General features: G+C 45.1%; 1 protein-coding gene across 1 annotated transcript; it reads right to left on the minus strand.

Annotated features, from left to right (window-relative positions):
* Positions 1 to 5,677: 5,677 nt before the first annotated feature.
* Fam240a (family with sequence similarity 240 member A) lies at positions 5,678 to 18,436 on the minus strand. The gene is made up of 4 exons (XM_034483620.2): positions 18,298 to 18,436; positions 17,486 to 17,565; positions 7,425 to 7,570; positions 5,678 to 6,222 (listed from the first exon to the last, which is right to left on the minus strand). Exons 3-4 carry the CDS (start codon positions 7,565 to 7,567, stop codon positions 6,132 to 6,134), a joined length of 234 nt encoding a protein of 77 aa, XP_034339511.1. The 5' UTR covers positions 7,568 to 7,570; positions 17,486 to 17,565; positions 18,298 to 18,436; the 3' UTR covers positions 5,678 to 6,131.
* Between the last annotated feature and the right edge of the window lie 1,359 nt (positions 18,437 to 19,795).

Here is a 19,795-nt window from a genome sequence, read left to right on the forward strand (position 1 = left end):
CCAAAAAGCAGGCCAGGAGTAGGTACAATGTGTAGCTTCTCCTGGAAGAGAAAGAAGTCACAGTCTGAACAAAGGGAAACTGAGACAAGGCTGTGTGAGGCCAGCTGCCTCCCTCAGCCCCCAGGTTCAAAACAACACTGTGGTTTGGCTGAGTGGTAGAGACCCAGCTAGTCAGTTCTGAAGTGCCTCTGGAGGAGGTTGCTGGTGACTGGGATGGATGAGTCTTGTCCTATCTATTCATTGAGGTGGTGACATCTTCCCTTACTCTGTTGTCACAAAAGGATATCATCTATACAGGAGCAATGGGCATTTCCTTTATCTCTAGAAGCTGGGTGCTCTCTGCACCTGTATCCCCTGAGGCCACAGGGTAACAGCCTGGGATTGGGTACCAAGTACAGGGAAAGCACTGGATGTGTGTAGCCCTGAGTTCAGGTCTACCTGGGAGCAAGGACCACGGGTGGGAAGACAGCAGTCCCACTACCTCTGTCCCAGGTCCTTGGCCTGTTGCTCCCAGGCCTGCCCTCTAGGACAAGGTCTTCCTGATTACAAAATTGCCATGATCCAGGCCTCTCATGATCTTCTCAGGCCAAGGTTGGAGGGACGGAGAGAAGAGAGTCTTCGATGTTGGGAGCTGCTGTTTCATGCTCTCAGAGATCTTTAATACCCTTCTCAGAAGCTCAAGCTACATCCAGTTTGGATCGAAGTGGCTTTTGCAGAACTCTTAGCTCCTTCCTCGGCAGCAACGTCTGCCTGCCTGCCAGTCGGCCACCATGCTTCTCGACATGACGATAATGGACTAGACGCCTGAAATTGTAAGCCAGCCTCAAATAACCGTTTTCTTTTCTAAGAGTTGCGGAGGTCATGGTGTCTCTTCACAGCAATAGAAACCCAAGAAGCAAGAGGGAGGAACTGTAGGGAAACGGTTTTCCATTGCCCTTCAGTTTTTATATGTTTTGAGTAGAGGCTTTGACTGCCCTTATTCTAAGTAATTATTCCAAGGGTGTTTGTATGATCAGTAACTTCAAAAGATGCAGATTATCTCGGGAAGCACATCTCTTCCATCTCAAGTCCCACTGGACACGGCTTCCTCACAGCATCTCATTAAAACATTCTTTATGCGTCCAGTTCTCACCCTGCAACTCTCCCTTCATCCTTCCTGCTAGTGCTTACCATGCTGTTGATACTGTGGTTACCCGATGACACACCTCCCATTTAGCGCCTCAGCTACTCCAGCCTCTGGGTAAATCAACCTCAATTTGAGAGCTGCCCTCAAGACAGCCTATGGGTTCCTGGAGAGTCTGAATGGAGCCAGTTGTCACGAACTCGGGGGCCTGGGCTACCTGTCACTACAGCCAATCACCATGGAGTAGAAATCATATTTATCAGGGAAAATTACAAATGTGGCTGGGCACATGTCACTCTGGGTTCAGGTGGGCACTGCCGGAGCGGGCACACCGTGGAAAGGTGTTCCACACCCTATGACCTCCCTCATTCCATGGAAATGTTTGGAGAACCAGGAAAGCTTCCTGGTCAGGAAGGGACCTTATAAAAGGACCTTCTAAAGCTTCGCCTCGGACTGCAGCTCGCTTCATGTTGACTAACTCGATGCTAAGCTGGCTCTCTGCTAAGAGAGAGGAAACACGTGGTGTCATTCAGCCCCTCAGCCTGACCTGAATGGGGTTATTATGGAGGCAACTCTCATAAAACAGCGCTGTGCTGTATGCAATCCTTCCACTCACTTGCCCAACAGATCGGCCTTGTGTCTCGTCACGTGATCGCTGTTCTCATCCCTAGGGGCTGTTCCAGATGCTGTGTGACCCATATTCAGCCTCAAAGCCCTGTGTGGTGGGCCTCTCTCATGCCCCTGGTCTTCACTGTTTGTCTCTCTCTTTCCATACAAAGACTAGGTAGCTGTGACCTTCCCTTCATGTCCCTTCTCTGATGTATTGCTCCGTGTCTCTAGAAGCTGGCAATCACATCCACTAGGCATGTTAATCCAATTACTTTTGCACACAGGAAACAAAAGGAAGCATCTATGGCTCGTCTCCAGGGTATCAAGGTTTCCAGCAGCAACAGCTAGGACTGTTCAGATCCCTGTGAGGAGGATACCACATTGATGGGCTGGGATTGAGGCAGAGGCTAATTTATCCACCAGGGCTCTATTTACAGCTTAAATGAACCATTTATATGTTACGTACACACACACACACACACAGAGAGAGAGAGAGAGAGAGAGAGAGAGAGAGAGAGAGAGAGAGAGAGAAGGAGAGACACAGAGAGACAGAAAGACAGACCAGATAAAGACAGAGAGGGAGCAGCAAAGACAGAGAGAGACAGAAAGATACAAAGATGGGAGTTTATGTACCTATATACAAACTAAAGTTCCCATGTGAGAGAAAACATATATTTCTCTTCTTTCAGTCTGTTCCCTCCTCCCCCAGTAATGTAACGGTCTCCAGTTGTATCCATATTTCTAGCCAATAACATAACTAAAAATAATTATTACTTAAGTCTGTGTGCATGAGTGTTTTTTTTTTTCCTGGAATGTCTGTGTACCATGTGCATGTCTGGTGCCCACAGATGTCAGAAAAGGGCCTTGGGTCCCCTGGAACTAGAGTTACAAATGGCTGTGAGTCGCCATGTGGGTGCTGGGAACTGAACCAAGGTCCTCTGCAAGAGCAGCTAGTGCTCTTAGCTGCTCAGCCATCTCTCCAGCTTCCCAACCATTTTGTTGCAAACAACATAATTTTATTCTTTGTGGCTACATAAAATCCCATTGTGTATCTATCTATATGTGTGTGTGTGTGTCCTGTGTCCATGCACAGGTTAATGGATACCTCAGTTGCTTCCATGACTTGGGTGTGGGAAATAGTCTTGTAATAAATGCATGTTCAGGTATATATGTGGTGTGATGCCTTAGAATCCTTCAAGTCTATATCCTGAAATAGGTTTTTGATTTTGTTTTTGTTTTTCAAGACAAGGTTTCTCTGTATAGCCCTGGCTGTCCTGGAACTCACTCTGTAGATCAGGCTGGCCACGAACTCAGAAATCTACCTGCCTCTGTCTCCCAAGTGCTGGGATTAAAGGCGTGTGCCACCACTGCCCGGCTGAAATAGTATAATTGAGTTGTTTGTATGGTAATTCTATTTTTTGAGGGTTTTTTAAAAAGTATTTTTCATAATAACTGGACCAATTTGTATTCCCATGAGTGGTGAAGGCTATGAGTGTAGGAGACTGAATTTTCTTATAACTTTAGCAGTATTTAGACTTATGGTGAACTTTTACTACTTTTATTTAAAAAAAATTGAAACAGAATTCATGTAGTCCAGGCCGACTTCGAGCTTTCTATGTAGTCAGCATGTCCTTAAATGACGGACCCTCTTGCCTCCATCTCCTGCGTGCTAGAATTACAGGCGTGTATCACTAAGCTTTGCTGAAGATGATAAGTTTTGGAAGCGTTTGAATCAAGAGATAGTGGTTTAGAGTCTAAACCTTACAGTCTTAAGAAGTGAAACTGATATTTGAAACTCATTGACATTCCTGTATATGGGTATTGTGTGTGTGTATGTAGGGTGTGTGTGTGTGTGTGTGTAGGGTGTGTGTGTGTGTGTGTGTGTAAGGCATGTGTGTAGGGTGTGTGTGTGTGTGTGTGTGTGTGTGTGTGTGTGTGTGTGTGTGTGTAGGGCGTGTATGTATTTGAGTATATTGGGCAGCTGTATTGCCGTGGCACATGTGGTCAGAGGACAAGTTTCAGGAGCCAGTTCTTTTCTTCCTCTGTGAGTTCCAGTGTTGAGCTCAGGTCATCAGGAGTTCACAGCTAGTACCTTCCACCCACTGAGTCATGTTGCTAGCCCAAAGCTGACTCATAGGGCCTTGAGTGGCCTAGACAGGACAGATATATAGGAGAGAGAGAAGATTGGGGTAGCTAGATTTTAGCCGGAGTAACCGTAAATAAAGCATTGTTTATTGAGATAATGAGATGGGGTCACTGGGATTTGAGACTGGGAGTTGGAAGGCTTCTGGCAGAAAATCCTTTTGGAGAAACAGAGGAACAAACAATAAGCTAGCCCACAATTTGATATTGGGTGTTGGACTAAGTTTGCTATCCTCTTATAATTCCCAAAATTGCTGTTATCAGAAGCTTGTTAATCTATTCAGTTATGTTCAACTCAACACTGTTCACACCACTGATATGCCTACCTTTTAAATCAATCCAGTGTAAACAAGAACGTGGAAAATGAGTCAAAGGGACACATGGCGTCAACCAGGGAGATGGGATTCCTTGATTTGGAACAGCAGTTGAACTTGCTGTTGTCCCCAACCCCTCGCCCGGCCCCCCCACCTCCCCCCCCCCCCCGGCCCAGCCCCGAGGTACCCGGTAGAAATGAGACTCTATTGTTTAAAGATTACCCAATAGCTTTATATATTTGGTAATGCTCAATAACAAGATGACCACACAATTAGAGGTGTAACCCAATACCCAACCTAGATATTACAGCTACCTTAGAGTGCTAGAGACATGAGTACATCCTCCGCCATTTTCCCTCTCTCTGTCCTCTCTCTCCACCAGCTCCTCCTCTTCCTTCTCCTCTTCCTCTCCTTACTCCTCCCACATTAGCTCCTCCCCAAATACCGAGTTTAATGCAGCGGGAAATATACTGCTACACATATTGCTCTTGCTGAGGACCTGAGTTTAGTTCCCAGCACCCACAGAGGGATGCTAACATCCACTTGTGAACTCCAGGTCCCAAAGACTTGCACACCCCCACACAGACACATATGCACACAAACCCACACAGACACTCACGCACAACCCCACACAGATACACATGTACCCCACACAGGCCCACATTCATGCCCCCACACACAGACACACATGCACACTCCCACACACAGACACATATACACACCTCCACAGACACACATGCACTCCCACACAGATACATATATACACCCCCCACAGACACACATGCACACCCCCCACAGATACACAGGCAAACACACACACAGAAACACACATGCACACCCTACACAGACACACATGCATATCCCACACAAATACACACACACACATTTCCCCCAACAGATACACATGCCACCCCCTAGCAGATACACATGCACACCCACCACAGATACATACACACACCACACACTCCCACACAGGCACACATGTACCCCCCACCACAGATACACATGCATACACATAATTTTAAATGAAAGTAAATATTTTTAAAGTATAATAAATAATAATATATGTATATGTGACCAGGGGAATTACTTTTCTGTTTACCGATTGAATTACCCTTGTGTTTAAAGACTTACAGGTATCATGTACAACAATCATGAATCTCTCTGCTCTCTTCCTCTGTGCCAAAAAAAAAAAAAAGAAAAAGAAAAAAAGAAAAGAAAGAAAGAAAAATTCTCAGACCCTATTATCATTATATTCTCAATGGCAGTGACCCTTATGCTTCTGGACCTAAGGGACAGAGGTGACAGTGTCATTTCAAAGTCCAGCATCTGTGTGCTAAACACCCTTGGTGTGGCCTGATATCAGCTTGGTTGAGTTAACAGACTGGAAGTCAACCAGTGCAAACTCGTGGAGACTCAGTCAAATACATGCAACAAAGGGAGTGTTCATGAACTAGCAAATGACTAGATTTATTAAAATTATCTCCATATTTTATTGACAGATGTGGTTTCTGAAAGACAGTTCAATTCACACAGAGGCTGGTTCTTTGCAAGCCTTATGTCGTGACTACTGGTGCTGCTGTTTCTGTAGACAGGTTTCTCATTGCTCTTGTCTTCAAAGGGAAATACAAGAAAAGACTTCACGTAGTTATGTTTCCTGGGTGATAGCGGAGCAGAAATACCATGCAATGCTTAAAGCAAGACCAGGAATTTTAAAACGGGAGGGAAATGATATGAAAACAAACACTGTGTCTGAGGCCTTGATATTTAACAAGCTCGTGTTCAGAGGCATTGGGAATAATAGCCTGGCCTCCATGCAGAGAGAGAGAAACATCTGCCGCAGGGCGGGGCGCTGGGGAAGGATGTGCAAGCAGAGGGACTTGGGGTTCAACTGGCTTCTAGCGGAGTGACCTCGGTGCTTTGGCCGGGGATGCAGGAAGCTCTCAGCTGACATTTGTCTGCTTCTCTGCCTCATCTGGGTTGTTCCGCAGCCTCAGCTTGGTCTCCAGCCTCTGCTTCCATTCTTCCCTGAGCCTGGAAACAGAAACAGATGGGGCCCTCGTTCACTACAGCTGAGGCTCTGGGAAGTGTCCTCCCCAAAACGGTTCAGTGGTCTGGTTTTAGGAGGGGTGCATGGAGGACTTGCAAATCAAATGTATATGCACGTTTATTTACGGGAGTGAAAAGGGGCAGAATCACTTTCTGACTGGGGTTTTCCGTATATACATATGTATGCATTGTGGGGGGAAGTGGGGGGGTGCACGCAGAGGCCAGAAATCAATGTCTGCTGTCTTACTTTGTTGTGCTTTACCTTACTTTTAAATTTAAAAAAAAATTATATGTATGAATATTTTGTGTTCGTACATGTCTGTGTACCATGTACATGCCTGGTGTCTCAGAGACCAGAAGAGGGAATTGGGTCCCCTGGCACTGGAGTTACAGATCGTTGTGAGCCGCATGTGGGTGCTGGGAATTGAACCTGGACTCTCTGGAAAGAGGATCCCCCTCTTTCAGAGCCGTCGTTCTAGCCCTACTTTATTTTTTGGTGACAGGGATCCCTTACTAAACTGGGGCTAGCCAATTCAGTTAGACTGGCTAACCAGCAGGTCCTAGTGATCCTCCTGCCTCCGTCTCTCCAGCACAGGGGGTGTGGGTGGGCACTGTGTACCTGAATATTTTAATGTTTGGGCTGGAGATCGAACTCAGGTTTTATGCTTGCATGGCAAATGTTTTACCACGTGAGCCGTCTCCTCCTCTGTCCATTTTGTAGCTACTTTTTTCCTTCTTCCTTCCATCTCCCTCCCTCCCTCCTTCCCTTCCCCCTTCTTCCTTTCCTGCCCTCTTTTGTTTTTAACAGTTTCATGTTACCCAGACTTGCCTCAAAGCCATCTCCAGTACCTCCATCTTACAAGACTTATTTTTATTATTTCAAATAATATGTGCACATTCCTGCGTGAGAGAGAGAGAGTGTGTGTGTGTGTGTGTGTGTGTGTGTGTGTGTGTGTGTGTGTGCAGATAACTCAAAGACACCAGAGGTGCTGGATCTCCTGGAGCTAGAGTTATAGGTAGGTTGTGAACACCCACATGGCAGCTAACAACAGTCTGTTATTCCAGTTCCAGAGGATCCAACATCTTCTGGCCTCCAGGGCACTGCATGCACATGCTACACAGACATCATAAAACATAAAAGTACATAAATTTTTTTAACATGTGTTAAAACAGCATGTGCTGCGTACTTCCTCAGTGCGCTCCTCCCCAGGCGGTGCTCCTCTGACTCTCTGTAACACGTCTGCTTGCCGATCTCCCTCTCCCAGAACCTCTTGAGCTCATGGCAAGTGTTCCTACAGAAGACCTCTCGACGAACGTATTGATTGTTCATCCCCTGAAAAAGAAAGGAGGCATCAAAGCCCTTCCAAGAGCATGGTCCTTGGATTCTGCAGGATACAGGATTTGAATACAAACTGCAGCTTTCTTATGACTCTGACCAGCCACAGAACCAAAGGCACCCAGTCTCCTGAGAACATCCTTTGTCCACATACAGTAAGAACTGAAGACAGATGGTCTAGGCTTCGTGTTCCTGGACAGGAGTACTATGAATACTGGCCTGGAGGAAAATTCCGTCATTCTTCCTTACTGGAAAGAGAACCATTCCTTAGCAGTAAGCACAGGCGTTGTGGGTTAGGGCACCCTCATGAGCTAGGCAGTGACTCACTGAACAGTGACAGAAACACCTGTGTCATCTCAAGTAATAACCTGACAAGATCCATACTCCTGAAAGGTTTAAGCCTTCTGCCCAAGGGATGTGTGACAAGGAACGATCTCAGGGTTTGACACAATTGACACTAAGATGTTTTCAGTCTGTATGCACACATATGGTCACCACTCATGCTAGATGGCCCCAATTTTCACTTTAAAAAAATGCAGGGTATCACTGTGTGGCTCTGGGTGGCCTGGAATTTGCTGTGTAGTTCATGCTGTCCTCAAATTCATAAAGATCCACTCAATTCTGCCTCTGCAATGCTGGGATCACTTTTAACACACACACACACACACACAGAGAGAGAGAGAGAGAGAGAGAGAGAGAGAGAGAGAGAGAGAGAGAGAGAGAAACTAGCTCCTTGAGCACAGTAAGTCCAGCAGCCAAAACACAACTAAGAAGGGAAGTATGTTCAAAGCCAGTCTGGGTCACAGGAAGAGTACCAGTCCAGTGAGGGCTGCATGGAAAGACCCTTTCTGAACGAAGAAAGGGCAGCAGGGTAGCAGCTGCTCCTGTTTGCTGGAGTGCCCCCGAAGAGCATGCACAGGAGACACCAATCTAGAGGAAAAGCCATGGCTCATCCAGAGAGGATTTGGGTCTTATTTTAAGGGCAGTAAGAAGGTCTTCCCATATGTGTGTGAATGAAATCGGTGGTGTCCAGCCCATCTCTGTGCAAGGTGTGCTGGAGCATAGACTGGACTGGTGAGAGTGGGTCCAGGGAGAGGGACCATCAAGCTGCTGGAGGCAGCCTGGGATCAGCCACAGCCAGAGTACGAGAGACAAGGATGCTGCAGTGTGCACTGATTCCCAAGGGATCCAGAGTGGTTAGCCCCAGGGGGTCAGTGAAGAAAAGCAGCATCTGTGAAGACTCTTGGCTGTGTCTTGGGCCTGTGTACCCCTGGGGGAAGCCAGAGGAAAGAGCCTGGACAGCAAGCTCAGTGGTACAGATGGAGATGAGGATGGGACAGCTGGGTGCTGATGTCACAGCAGGAAGTGTTGAAGGGCCCAGGACTCCTAAAGATCTATCCCATGATTCTCTCATGGTCAGTGGTCATGAGAGTTGGGTGGGGTATAAGGAGAGGGGCGCTTGAAAACAGATGTTCTTTCCAGACCTCTGTCTTCACTGAGCCGATGTCCCCAGTTTGTTACAACGATTCTCTGAGGGCTGGAGAAATGACTCAGTTGTCAAGAACAGTTACTGTTCTTTCAGAGGATCCCAGCCCAGTTCCCAGCACACATGTTAGACAGCGCACAACTGCCTGTAACTCCAGCTCCAGGGGATTGACACCCTCTTCTGGTCCCCACATTCATCTGCACTCATGTGCACACAAGCATTCACACAGACAGGAATCAAAAACTTTAAAAAAAAAAATCTTGCCAGCTGGTTGTGGTTGCACGTCTTTAATCCCAGCACTTGTGAAGCAGAGGCAGATGAATCTCTGAGTTTGAGGCCAGCCTGGTCTACAGCATGAATTCTAGGGCAGCCAGGGCTGCACAGAGAAACCCTGTCTTGAGAAGCTAAAACAAACAAGCAAACAAACAAATAAAGTCTTTAAAATATTTCTTTGTTTAAATATTTAAAATAAAAAATATTATTTTGAAATTAAATTTGAATTTAAAAATATTCTTGCCAGGCATAATAGTATATATATTTCTTTAATCCTAGCACTCAAGAGGCAAAGACAGATTGGCTTCTGTGAGTTTGAGGCCAGCCTGTTCTACATAGCAAACTCCAAGCTCGCCAGAGCTACATAGTGAGACTTGGCTTTAAAAAAAAATCAATGGGGCCCACTTTTCTTATCTTTAATATTTCTCTTAAGTTCAACTTGGTCACAGACTTAAAGCATATTGCAACTTATAAAGTTTTGAGTACATCCTTTTTTCTTTTATTGGATATTTTCTTCAAGCTGAATATCTTATCCAAAATACTTGAGACCAGAAATGGTTAAAGATTTTTTTAATATTTACATATGCATAATGGAATGTTTTCCCAATTCTAAACATGAAATTCGTTTGTGTTTGGTGCACGCCTTATGCACGTGGCAGGGATGCAATTTCAGACATCATTTTAGAGAGTTTCATGCATGAAACACTTTCACGATGTGGAATTTTCCAGTGTGACAATGTGTCAGCACTCAAAATTTTCTGAATTTTGAATTTTTTTTTTTAAGACAGAGTCTATGGCCCAGGCTAAACCTGAGACTTCCTCCATAGCTGAGGGTAACTTTGAACTTCAGAGTCTCTCATTCCTATGTCTTGAGTATTAGGATTACAGATGTCCACTACAATCCATGAGTTGGGGTTTTTTTGTGATAAGTATCTTATTATATTTCCTTGGCTAGTCTCGAACTTCTGGACTCACTCAGCATCCCCGGGGTTAGGACTATAGCCTCAGACCTCAGACTTTCTGATTGTTCTCTGGTGGGGGAGTCATCAAAGCGGGAGGAATATAACTGACGTCTCAGGACAGAGTCCATTTTCTTCATTTGTACACAGTGCTGTCTGGTTTCCTGGGTCTGTGACTGATTCTCATTATGCCTGGTCTGCTCACTGCCATGTAATGCTTTGGTGACAGGGAAACCATCATTTCTAGGTTAAGCAATGTCACCCTGCAGCTTACACCAGAGGATCATCAGGGAAGCCCTTTCTTCCCTCTGTCCTTGAAAGGTGCCACACACCCAGAGGTGTTCCATATGTGTGTGAAAAAATAGAAAGCCCCAGGGGAGTGAGATGGCTTGGAGTGTAAAGCACTTGCCACCACTCCTGAGTTAGATTCCTTGACCCAACGGGGATGGGACGGGGTGCCTCGGGGTTAGCATCTCTTGTCTAGGGCTAGCGCATTCTGTCACAGGCATGTGTTTCCTGTGTTTGCGTTTCTTCACTTTTACAAAGAGACCAACAGCTTCTCTTTGCCTAAGGGTGAGTGAGGTAGAGGTGTTAATCGGAAGGCTCTTTGGGAGCACCGGGGACTGTTCTAAAGAAATCAATGATGCCCCCTGTGTCTGTTCACTGAGGACACCATGGGCCAGATTGGGCTGGCGAAGTTAATTCTGCTCACTCTCCGGCTTCCGGTCACCATGGCGCCACTCTCCCGGATTAGTCAATGCTTAAACCGTAGCGTTAATTCAGTTACACAGAGCCTGAGCCGATCACATCTGTGAGGCATCTATTCTGAACGAGGAGCCAACACATGCTCCAGGAGTCAAATGAAAGAAGAGAACGTTTGTCCCCTGTGAGTCCGATGCCATGCCAACAGCTCAGTCCCTCAAGTCTCCTGTTACCTAGAGCATCAAGACCAAATGTAGGAATCTGAGAGGTTTTTGTTTTTGTTTTTTTTTTAAGAGTTTTGGCTTATGCTGGTTTTTCTTAGGACTCTTGGCTAGAATGTCTCATTGTTACACAGTGGACCGTGCATACCAAAGGCGAGCTTCCTGCACGGTCAGCATTTCCTAAGAGCAACTTTTTAACAAGATTGCACCGTGTATTTGTATTAGTGTGTGTATGTGTGCATTTGTGTAGATTGTGTCTGTATGTGTGCGGTGTATACAGGTATGTGTATGGTGTCTGTGTGTCTGTGTAAGTGTGTGTGCATGTGGTGTCTTTGTGTGTGTATGTAGTATCTCTCTGTGTGTGTGGTGTCTGTGTGTGTGTGTATCTGTGTATGGTGTGTGTGTGTGTCTGTGTATGTGTGTGGTGTGTGTGTGTCTGTGTGGTGTGTGTGTGCATGTGTCTGTGTACGATATGTGATGTGTGTGTAGTGTCTCTGAGTATGTGTGTAAGTGTGTGCATGTGGTATCTTTGTGTGTGTGTGTGTGGTGTCTGTGTATCTGTGTATGGTGTGTATGTGTGTGGTATGTGCATATGTTTGTATCTGTGTGTGTAGTGTCTCTGTGTATGTGTGTTTGTGTCTGTGTACAGTGTGTGTGTGGTGTCTTTGTGTGTGTGTCTGCGTCTGTGTCTGTATGTGTATATGTGTGTGCTGTGTGTGGTATCTGTGTGTATGTGTGTGGTGTGTCTGCGTCTATGTATGATGTATCTGTGTCTGTGTGGTATGTGTGTATTGTGTGTGCTGTGTGTGGTATCTGTGTGTATGTGTGGTGTGTGTGTATATGTATGGTATGTCTGTGTGATGTGTGTGTCTATGTATGATGTATCTGTGTTCTGTGTGTATGTGTGATGTTTGTGAGATGCATCCATACTCACAAAGGCCAGAGAGTGTAGTGTGTCCTCTTTTGTCACTCTCCATTTTGTTCGCTGTTCGCTTGGAGCGTGTTCCCTCTCCGTACCTAGAGCTCATGTGTTGACTACACTGTCAGCCTGCAAGCTCCAGTCTCAGTTACAGGCATGCATGGAATCTAACATCGGTGTTAGAATTGGAATTCCAGTCCTCATACTTGATCAACAAGATGCCTGCGCCATCTTTTCATCCCTCGGATTTATTTTTATTTTTATCTTTTTTTGTTTTTTTTTTGAGACAGGGTTTCTCTGTATAGCTCTGGCTGTCCTAGAACTCACTCTGTAGACCAGGCTGGCCTCGAACTCAGAAATCCGCCTGCCTCTGCCTCCCAAGTGCTGGGATTAAAGGCGTGCGCCACCACCGCCCGGCCGGATTTCTCTTTATAATCATGGCTTGTACTGAGTAGAAAGGTTGGAGTCCCTGACAAAGCGGAGGACACTATTCTCCACTATCTCCACTATTCTCCAGAGAAACTTGCCAATAAGGAGTGGATACAAACCATGAGCTGCTCTGTGAGATTCTGAACTGCACGTAGCCGGAAGAGGCTTGTTGGGAAAGACTAGAATTGCAAGATTAGTGAGCATTGCTAAACTTTCTGTTTGTTTTCGACGGTCCTCAGTTTAGACTCAAGGCTGTCTGAAACCCAGAAACAGACAGAGCTCAGACTAATGCTCCTCAACATCGTTTTAACGTCGAAATACCTCATCTCCAGTAGAGGGCGCTGCTGCCTAGCAGGGGGAGCTGACCCTTCTGGCCATTTTTTTCTCTCGATAGTCCCAGCAAAATTCAGCCACCTCAGGCTCAGATTTTAGCCTAAGGGACTGGAAAAGGGGAATTCCGAGAATTAGAACTAAAGAATTAGAGGGGACCAAATTTGGAAAAACGAAAACAAAGCAAAAACCCTCCATAAATCCTCAGTCATTAGCTTCAAGAGATTGAATCCAAAGGAACCCATATCCAGACATGGTGCCGAGCGCGGAAAAGGCCAGAGTGCCGAAAACAACTGGATCTTCAGGACACACTGACAAACCCTGGCAGAGCTGGGCAAGGAAACCGACACATCTGGGTGTGGTGAGGATGGCATTTCTCCTCTCTGGATAATCAAAGAAACTCGTAGAGAAGATCCAGAGGAAATCATGGATATATAAAAAAAAAACAGGGACTCTTTTCAAGTATATATGGAATAAACCACTCAAATTTTTCCTGGAGGGGCCAGGGATGTAGTCTAGCGGGTGGAATGCTTGCCTGGAGTGTTTGGAACTCGAGATTCAATCCCCAGCAAAGAATAAAGCTGGGTACCTTGGTCCATGCTGCAATTCGGGCACTTGGGAGATGGAGGTTAGAAGATCAGGAGTCCGAGGCCATCTTCAACTACATAACAAGCTCAGAGATAGCCTAAGCTACAAGAGACTTTGTCTTTAACAGATGGGGTGGTGGCAGGCATCCAGATGGCTCTTTCAAGCTGAATGAGTTGAGTGGACCGGTTCCACGTGGTAGAAGAAGAGAACTGACTTTCAGAAGTTGTCACAATGTACACTATGACAGGACCATCTCTCCCAGTAAGTAAGTAAATAAATAAATAGATGCAATTTATAAATTCCCAAAGCTAATCAATGAATTTAGCAAGGATGTAGGACATATAAATGCCCCCAAACCAACCCATGCTAACAAAGAACAATCTGAAACTAAAATTCAAATCTCAATAGCATTTGCAGTAATTCTCCCCCCACATAAAACACTTTGATATTAATCCAATAGAACACATGTATGTCTGCTAAACGCTGACGAGTGGAATGCCAGAAACCTTCTTTAGAATGAGATATGCAAGGTTTGTGACTCAATACAGTAAATACATCAGTCTCTCCAAACTAATGTATACATGTATTATTATGGCAAATAAAAATCCAGGGTAGGCCAGGCGGCGGTGGCGCGCGCCTTTAATCCCAGCACTTGGGAGGCAAAGGCAGACGGATTTCTGAGTTTGAGGCCAGCCAGAGTGAGTTTCAGAACAGCCAGGGCTACACAGAGAAACCCTGCCTTGAAAAACCAAAAATAATAATAATAAATAAATAAATAAATAAATAAATAAATAAAATAAAAATCCAGGGTAGATTTTAAAAACAGATACAGAGGAGCTGATACTGAAATTTATTTGCCAAAAGTAAAGGAACCAGGGTAACTGAGAAACTTTTGGAAGGGAAGAATGAACCTGACTTACTCTAAAGCTACATAGTGGAGACAGGTGGAACTGATAAACTGATGTTCCAAGACAAGGCACAAAGCAGAGTCCAGCAGCAGGCCATCAGATAGGGAAAGAATTATGTCTCAATAAATAGTATTAGAATAGTCAAACACTGGGGCTAGAGAGATGGTTCAGTGGTTAGGAGCACTGACTATTCTTCCAGAGTTCCTGAGTTCAATTCCTAGCAACCACATGGTGGCTCACAACCATCTGTAAAGGGATCCTATGCTCTCTCCTGCTGTGTTTGAAGACAGCAAAAGTCTACAGTGTACTTATATTCATAACATAAATAAATCTTTTTTTTTAATCAAGTATCAAAATGAGAAGAAAAATGGACCTCAATATAAACCTTGTCCTGCCCAAAAATTATCCCGAAGCAGATTATATATCTAAAAATAACTTTTAAGACAAAATATAGGGAAGGATTCCTTTTTTGCCCTCATAGTTTGGGTTTGACAGGGATCTGAGACATAACACCAAAAATATATAACCCACAAAAGAAAAAACAAAGACTGCTCACCAAAGGGAAAACCTTTCGCTGTGTAACAGACACTATTTGCAAATCGAATACCTGACAAAGAACTTCATCTGGAGTGTAATAAGAACTTTTTTTTTTTTTTTTTTTTTGAGACAGGGTTTATGTAGCCCTGGCTGCCAGGGTCTCACTCTGTAGACCAGACTGGCCTCAAACTCACAAGAGCTCTGCTTGCATCTGCCTCCGGAGCGCTGGGGTTGGAAATAGAAGGAACAAAGTTATTTTGCATTCTGATTGGGAGTGGGGGTGGTTGAGACGCAGTGCCCATATGAGGAGTAAAATTCATGGAAATGACCATACACAACCAAGTGTCTTACTGTGTGCTGATACAAAAACAAAAAATTAGAGCAATCCCAGTACTGGAGAGGCTGAGACAGGAGACTTGCAGCAAGTTCCAGGGTAGGCAGAGAGTTACACACAGAGAGACCCTGTCTCTCGAAAATAAAGTAAAATAATAACATAGGTGAAACGAAACAAACAGCAGGACATGTTTTAAGCTGAAGTTTTCGTTTTTGCTCATTGTACCAGATTTGCCCACTGAAGTCCCAAAGACCACTTACTGCTATGGAACCCCCACCCAGTGCTTCTGCTCTTTGTCCCTTGGACCAGCAGTGTTCGTGTCACTTGGGAGTTGGTACAACTGCAGCGTTTAACCTCATCCCAGATGGTTCTCGTACATCTTGCCTTCTAAGAAGCTTACTTCAGGATGACGTTCAGTGAGGGTCAGTGCTCAGACACCAGTCTATTGAGAGGCCACTAAGTGTGGTACCTAAGTTACCTCTAAGTGAGTGTGGAGAGACGTTTGTTGTCTGGAATTTTGGTGTCTCTGTCAGTATGTGACCAGTCTCAATATGCTGTCATGGCTGGCCTGGAATTCACCATGTAGACCAAGCTAGTCTCATTTTCTTTTTTGTTTTAATAATTTATTTTTATTTTATGTACATTAGCATTTTGCCTACATGTGTGCCTGTTGGATTCCCTGGAACTGGAGTTACAGGCAGTTGGGAGCTGCCATGTGGGTGCTGGGAATTGAACTCAGGTCCCCTGGAAAAGCAGCCAGTGCTCTTAACCTATGAGCTTCCTCTCCAGCCCCTAGTCTCAAACTCTTAAGAGACTCACCTACCTCAGCCTCCCTAGTGCTGAGTTTAAAAACATGTACCATCATACCTGGCTTAAATGAAAATAAATAAATGAATAAATAAATAAAAATACAACTAGGCCACTGGTAAGCAAATTCAAGAAGGGAGTTTAGAGGAAAAGGTGAATTCAAGCCCCGAGTTAACTATCAAAACCATAGGCTACCATCAGTCCTGAAGCTGTGAAGACCTGAATCTGACTCAGCAACTGAAAACAACAGGCTTACAAGGGGTCTACCCGCTTCCCTTCCTCCTCAAAGTGTCAAACTAACCTCCATCTTAGGCTCTCTCACGTTTGACGTCTTTTACCTCTGAGATGAATCTGCTGCAGTCTGATAGGTGTAAAGCCAGCAAATGCCACAGCCCTCCTCCCTCGGCTCTGCAGCTGAGGTCACCCCCTGGTTCTGAACCCTTAGGGTCTCTGCCTTTTATACACCAAGTGGGAGAGTCACAGGAACGCCTGGGCCTGTCAAGGTTACAGGTACCAATTAGCAGCAGAGCGCAGAGATGACAAGGTGGCCTTATTCCTGATGAAAAATAGTCCCCATTCCCTGATCCCACTGCCCACCAGGCAAGCTTCAGCCCTGGCAGCCCGGCAGAGGCCATGACTTGGCTGGATGTGGAGCTGGTGTTCAGAACATGGTGTGGATTATGTGTGAACGGGAATCCTCAGAATGGCAGGCAAAGCTGCCTCCACTCTAGGGGTACAGGAGCTCTGGCTGTCATGCTGAGCTACAGTTTGGGGTCACCTTACAGGATGACTTACAGAGCCATGCTGTTCTTTGAAAGCCCTTAATCCATGGACCGCAGGGTGATGACACTTCAAGATCTGCTTTGTCCACCCCCAGCGGGAGCAGGCTGGCCACCAGTGGTTGTCTCCCAGTCAGAGGAAGAAGGACCTCTCGGTTCAAATTGTCCTTTGTGGCTTTTCAGTTTGTTAAGATTTATTATGTTTTTATTTATGTGCATATGTCTGTGTGAGTGAATACTGCCAGTGCTCAGGTCCCCTCAGAGACCAGAAGAGGACATTGTAACCCCTGGAGTACTGAATTTCTTGTCATAGATGCTGGGACCTGAACTCAGACCTTTGAGCCATCCTACCCCAGCCCCTCTTCATGCTTTTTCAAGGAGCATATTGGTTGTATTTTTGAGTTGAACATCTTGGGTATTCTTGTTTAAGAATAAACACAGCTTGGGTTATCATCAAACTGTGATCATGTTTCTGAACATGCTTATGAGGATGTAGGAACGGTGGCACCAATGATCACAGAATGTCAAAAGAGGACAAATCACTGGGGATGCCAGCTTGTGCTTGGTATGTGGTACACACTGAGTTCAAACCTCAGCACCTAAATACATACTAAGTAGATAAATCAACTCGCTCACTTACTCTAGATGGCCCTTCATCCTCCTCTTCTTCCTCTTCTTCCTCCTCCTCCTTTTCTTCTTCCTCCTCCTCTTCTTCTTCTTCTGTAAGGGAAAATAGTAAGACTTTTTAAAATAACTTATTTAATTTTTTATTTCATGTGCATTGATAGCAGATCCCCTGGAACAGGAGTTACAGACAGTTGTAAGCTGCCATGTAGGTGCTGGGGACTGAACCCAGGTCCCCCGAAAAAGTAGTCAGTGTTCTTCACTACTAAGCCGTCTCTCCAGCTGTTTATTGTTCTTCAATTGATAAACATCACATACAAACAAAAGGGTAAAATGACAGTGAAGTGTTTGTAGAGTGTGATTTTGAGGTTTTCTGTTTTGTTTTGAGACAGGATCTCAGTGTGTACTCCTGCTGTCGTAGTTACTGTTCTATTGCTGTGAAGAGACACCGTGACCAAGGCAACTCCCATAAAAGAACGAGGGCTTGCTTGCCTATAGCTTCAGAAGTTTAGTCCATGATATTCATAGCAGAAAGCATACAGGCATGGTACCAGAAGTAGCTGAAAGCTTTACATCCTGAGCTGCAGACAGATTGAGAAAGTCACAGACAGACAGACAGACAGACAGACAGACAGACTGACAGACTGACTGACTGACTGACTGACTGACTGACTGACACTAGCATGAGCTTTTGAAACCTTAAAGCCCAATGACACACTTCCTTCAATAAGACCACACCTCCTAATCATTCCCAAACAGTTTAACTCCCTGGTCACAGAGCATTCAAATCTATGAGTTTATGGGAGCCATTCTCATTCAAATCCCTACCTTTGGGTCTTGTTTTGAAAGAGAGTCTCACTCTGCAGGCCAGGCTCACCTGGAACTCACTCCATAGGCTGGGCTGGCCTCAAGCCAACCTTTCTGCCTCAGTCTTCTAAGTATTAGGATTAAAGGTATAAACTGCTAATCCTGGCTTCTCTGTTTGTTTCCTTTTTTGAAATTGAGTTGCTATGGTGCTCAGGTTAGCCTGCAACTCCCAGGTGCAAGTGATCTCCTGTCTCAGCCTCCTGCAGAGATGGGACTTCAGGAAGCACCTCCAGGGGGCACCTCCAGGCAGCACCTCTGTGCCCAGCTAGGACTTGGGACACTTATTCTCTTTTTAAAATCCACCGTGAAACTCAACATTTATAAGTTGGAAAACTGGGACTGGAGAGGTGGCTCACTGGTTAAAAGCAGTAGTTGCTCTTGCAGAGGACCTGTGTCACACCACATGGTGGCTCACAACCATCTATAACTTAAGATCCAGGGGACCAAAGCCCTCTTCTGACTTCCACAGGTACTAGGCAGGCATAAGATGCACATAATACATGCAAGCAAAACATTCATACATACAAAATATAAATAGCAAAATACGTTAAGTTGGAAGATTCTTGGGAAAGCTTCATGTTGGCTGACGCTGGGTGGGTAGCAGGTTCTTCAAATCCAATGAAGCCTTTAGCAAGCTGTCTAAACCACATGTTTACAAAGCTAAATGTAATTGCTGCTCCTTCCCTGCACTCATAAGACACTGGAAGAAACCCACTTGACTCACCAAGTGACAATGTGGGGTGTCATAGCCTCCATTCAGAGTTTACTTTAAGAAGTATGCATTTATGACTGTTCCAGATTCATTGAGTTTTAGATCAACATTTCAATTTCCTGATCTTCATTTTATATTCAAAGTTTCTTTAATAGATAGAGATTTCTACAAGGATCTTCACAGTCAGAATGAAGCACAGTACAGTTTCCTTTAAATTTTTAAAAAATGTATGGTGTTTGTCTGTGTGTGTGTGTGTGTGTGTCTCTGTGTGTGTGTATGTGTCTGTGTGTCTACCCAGAGTCGCTTGCCTGGACCTGTTTATTCTCCATACTTTGGGGCTTTCATTTGCACTGGGAGAAGTAAGAGATGCTCAGGGCAAGGCGCTTTCTGGTCTCCCGCAGTTCTGTTCATAGTACTGGCTGGGAACTTGAAAGAATAGTTACAAATCTCACAGCCTAGGAGGGGCCTGGGTAATGACAGGGCAGACTGTTTGCCGGATTCAGCACGCCTCCACCCTGGTTTGTGGCTTTTGTTTTGCAAAGATTTATATTTGTCATCTTTTCAGCTTCATTTCAAATGGCTCCAGTTGACTCAAGCCAATGGTGGGAAAGCTGGTTTTTCCTGAGTGACAAGGAGACCTACCGAGAGAGAGAGAGAGAGAGAGAGAGAGAGAGAGAGAGAGAGAGAGAGAGAGAGAGAGAGAGAGAGAGAGAGAGAGAGATCAGAGTGGACAGGCTCTACGCTGCA

This window comes from Arvicanthis niloticus, chromosome 21, assembly GCF_011762505.2.
Source record: "Arvicanthis niloticus isolate mArvNil1 chromosome 21, mArvNil1.pat.X, whole genome shotgun sequence".
NCBI classification, from domain to species: Eukaryota; Metazoa; Chordata; class Mammalia; order Rodentia; family Muridae; genus Arvicanthis; species Arvicanthis niloticus.

What these genes read in the sequence shown, in the direction of transcription:
- Fam240a (XM_034483620.2), bottom strand. Translation starts at nt 7,567, where the DNA reads ATGAACAATCAATACGTTCGTCGAGAGGTCTTCTGTAGGAACACTTGC. An exon ending in GGGAGGAGCGCACTGAGGAA is followed by an intron (nt 6,223 to 7,424) that starts GTACGCAGCACA and finishes TTCTGTTTCCAG; the next exon opens with GCTCAGGGAAGAATGGAAGC.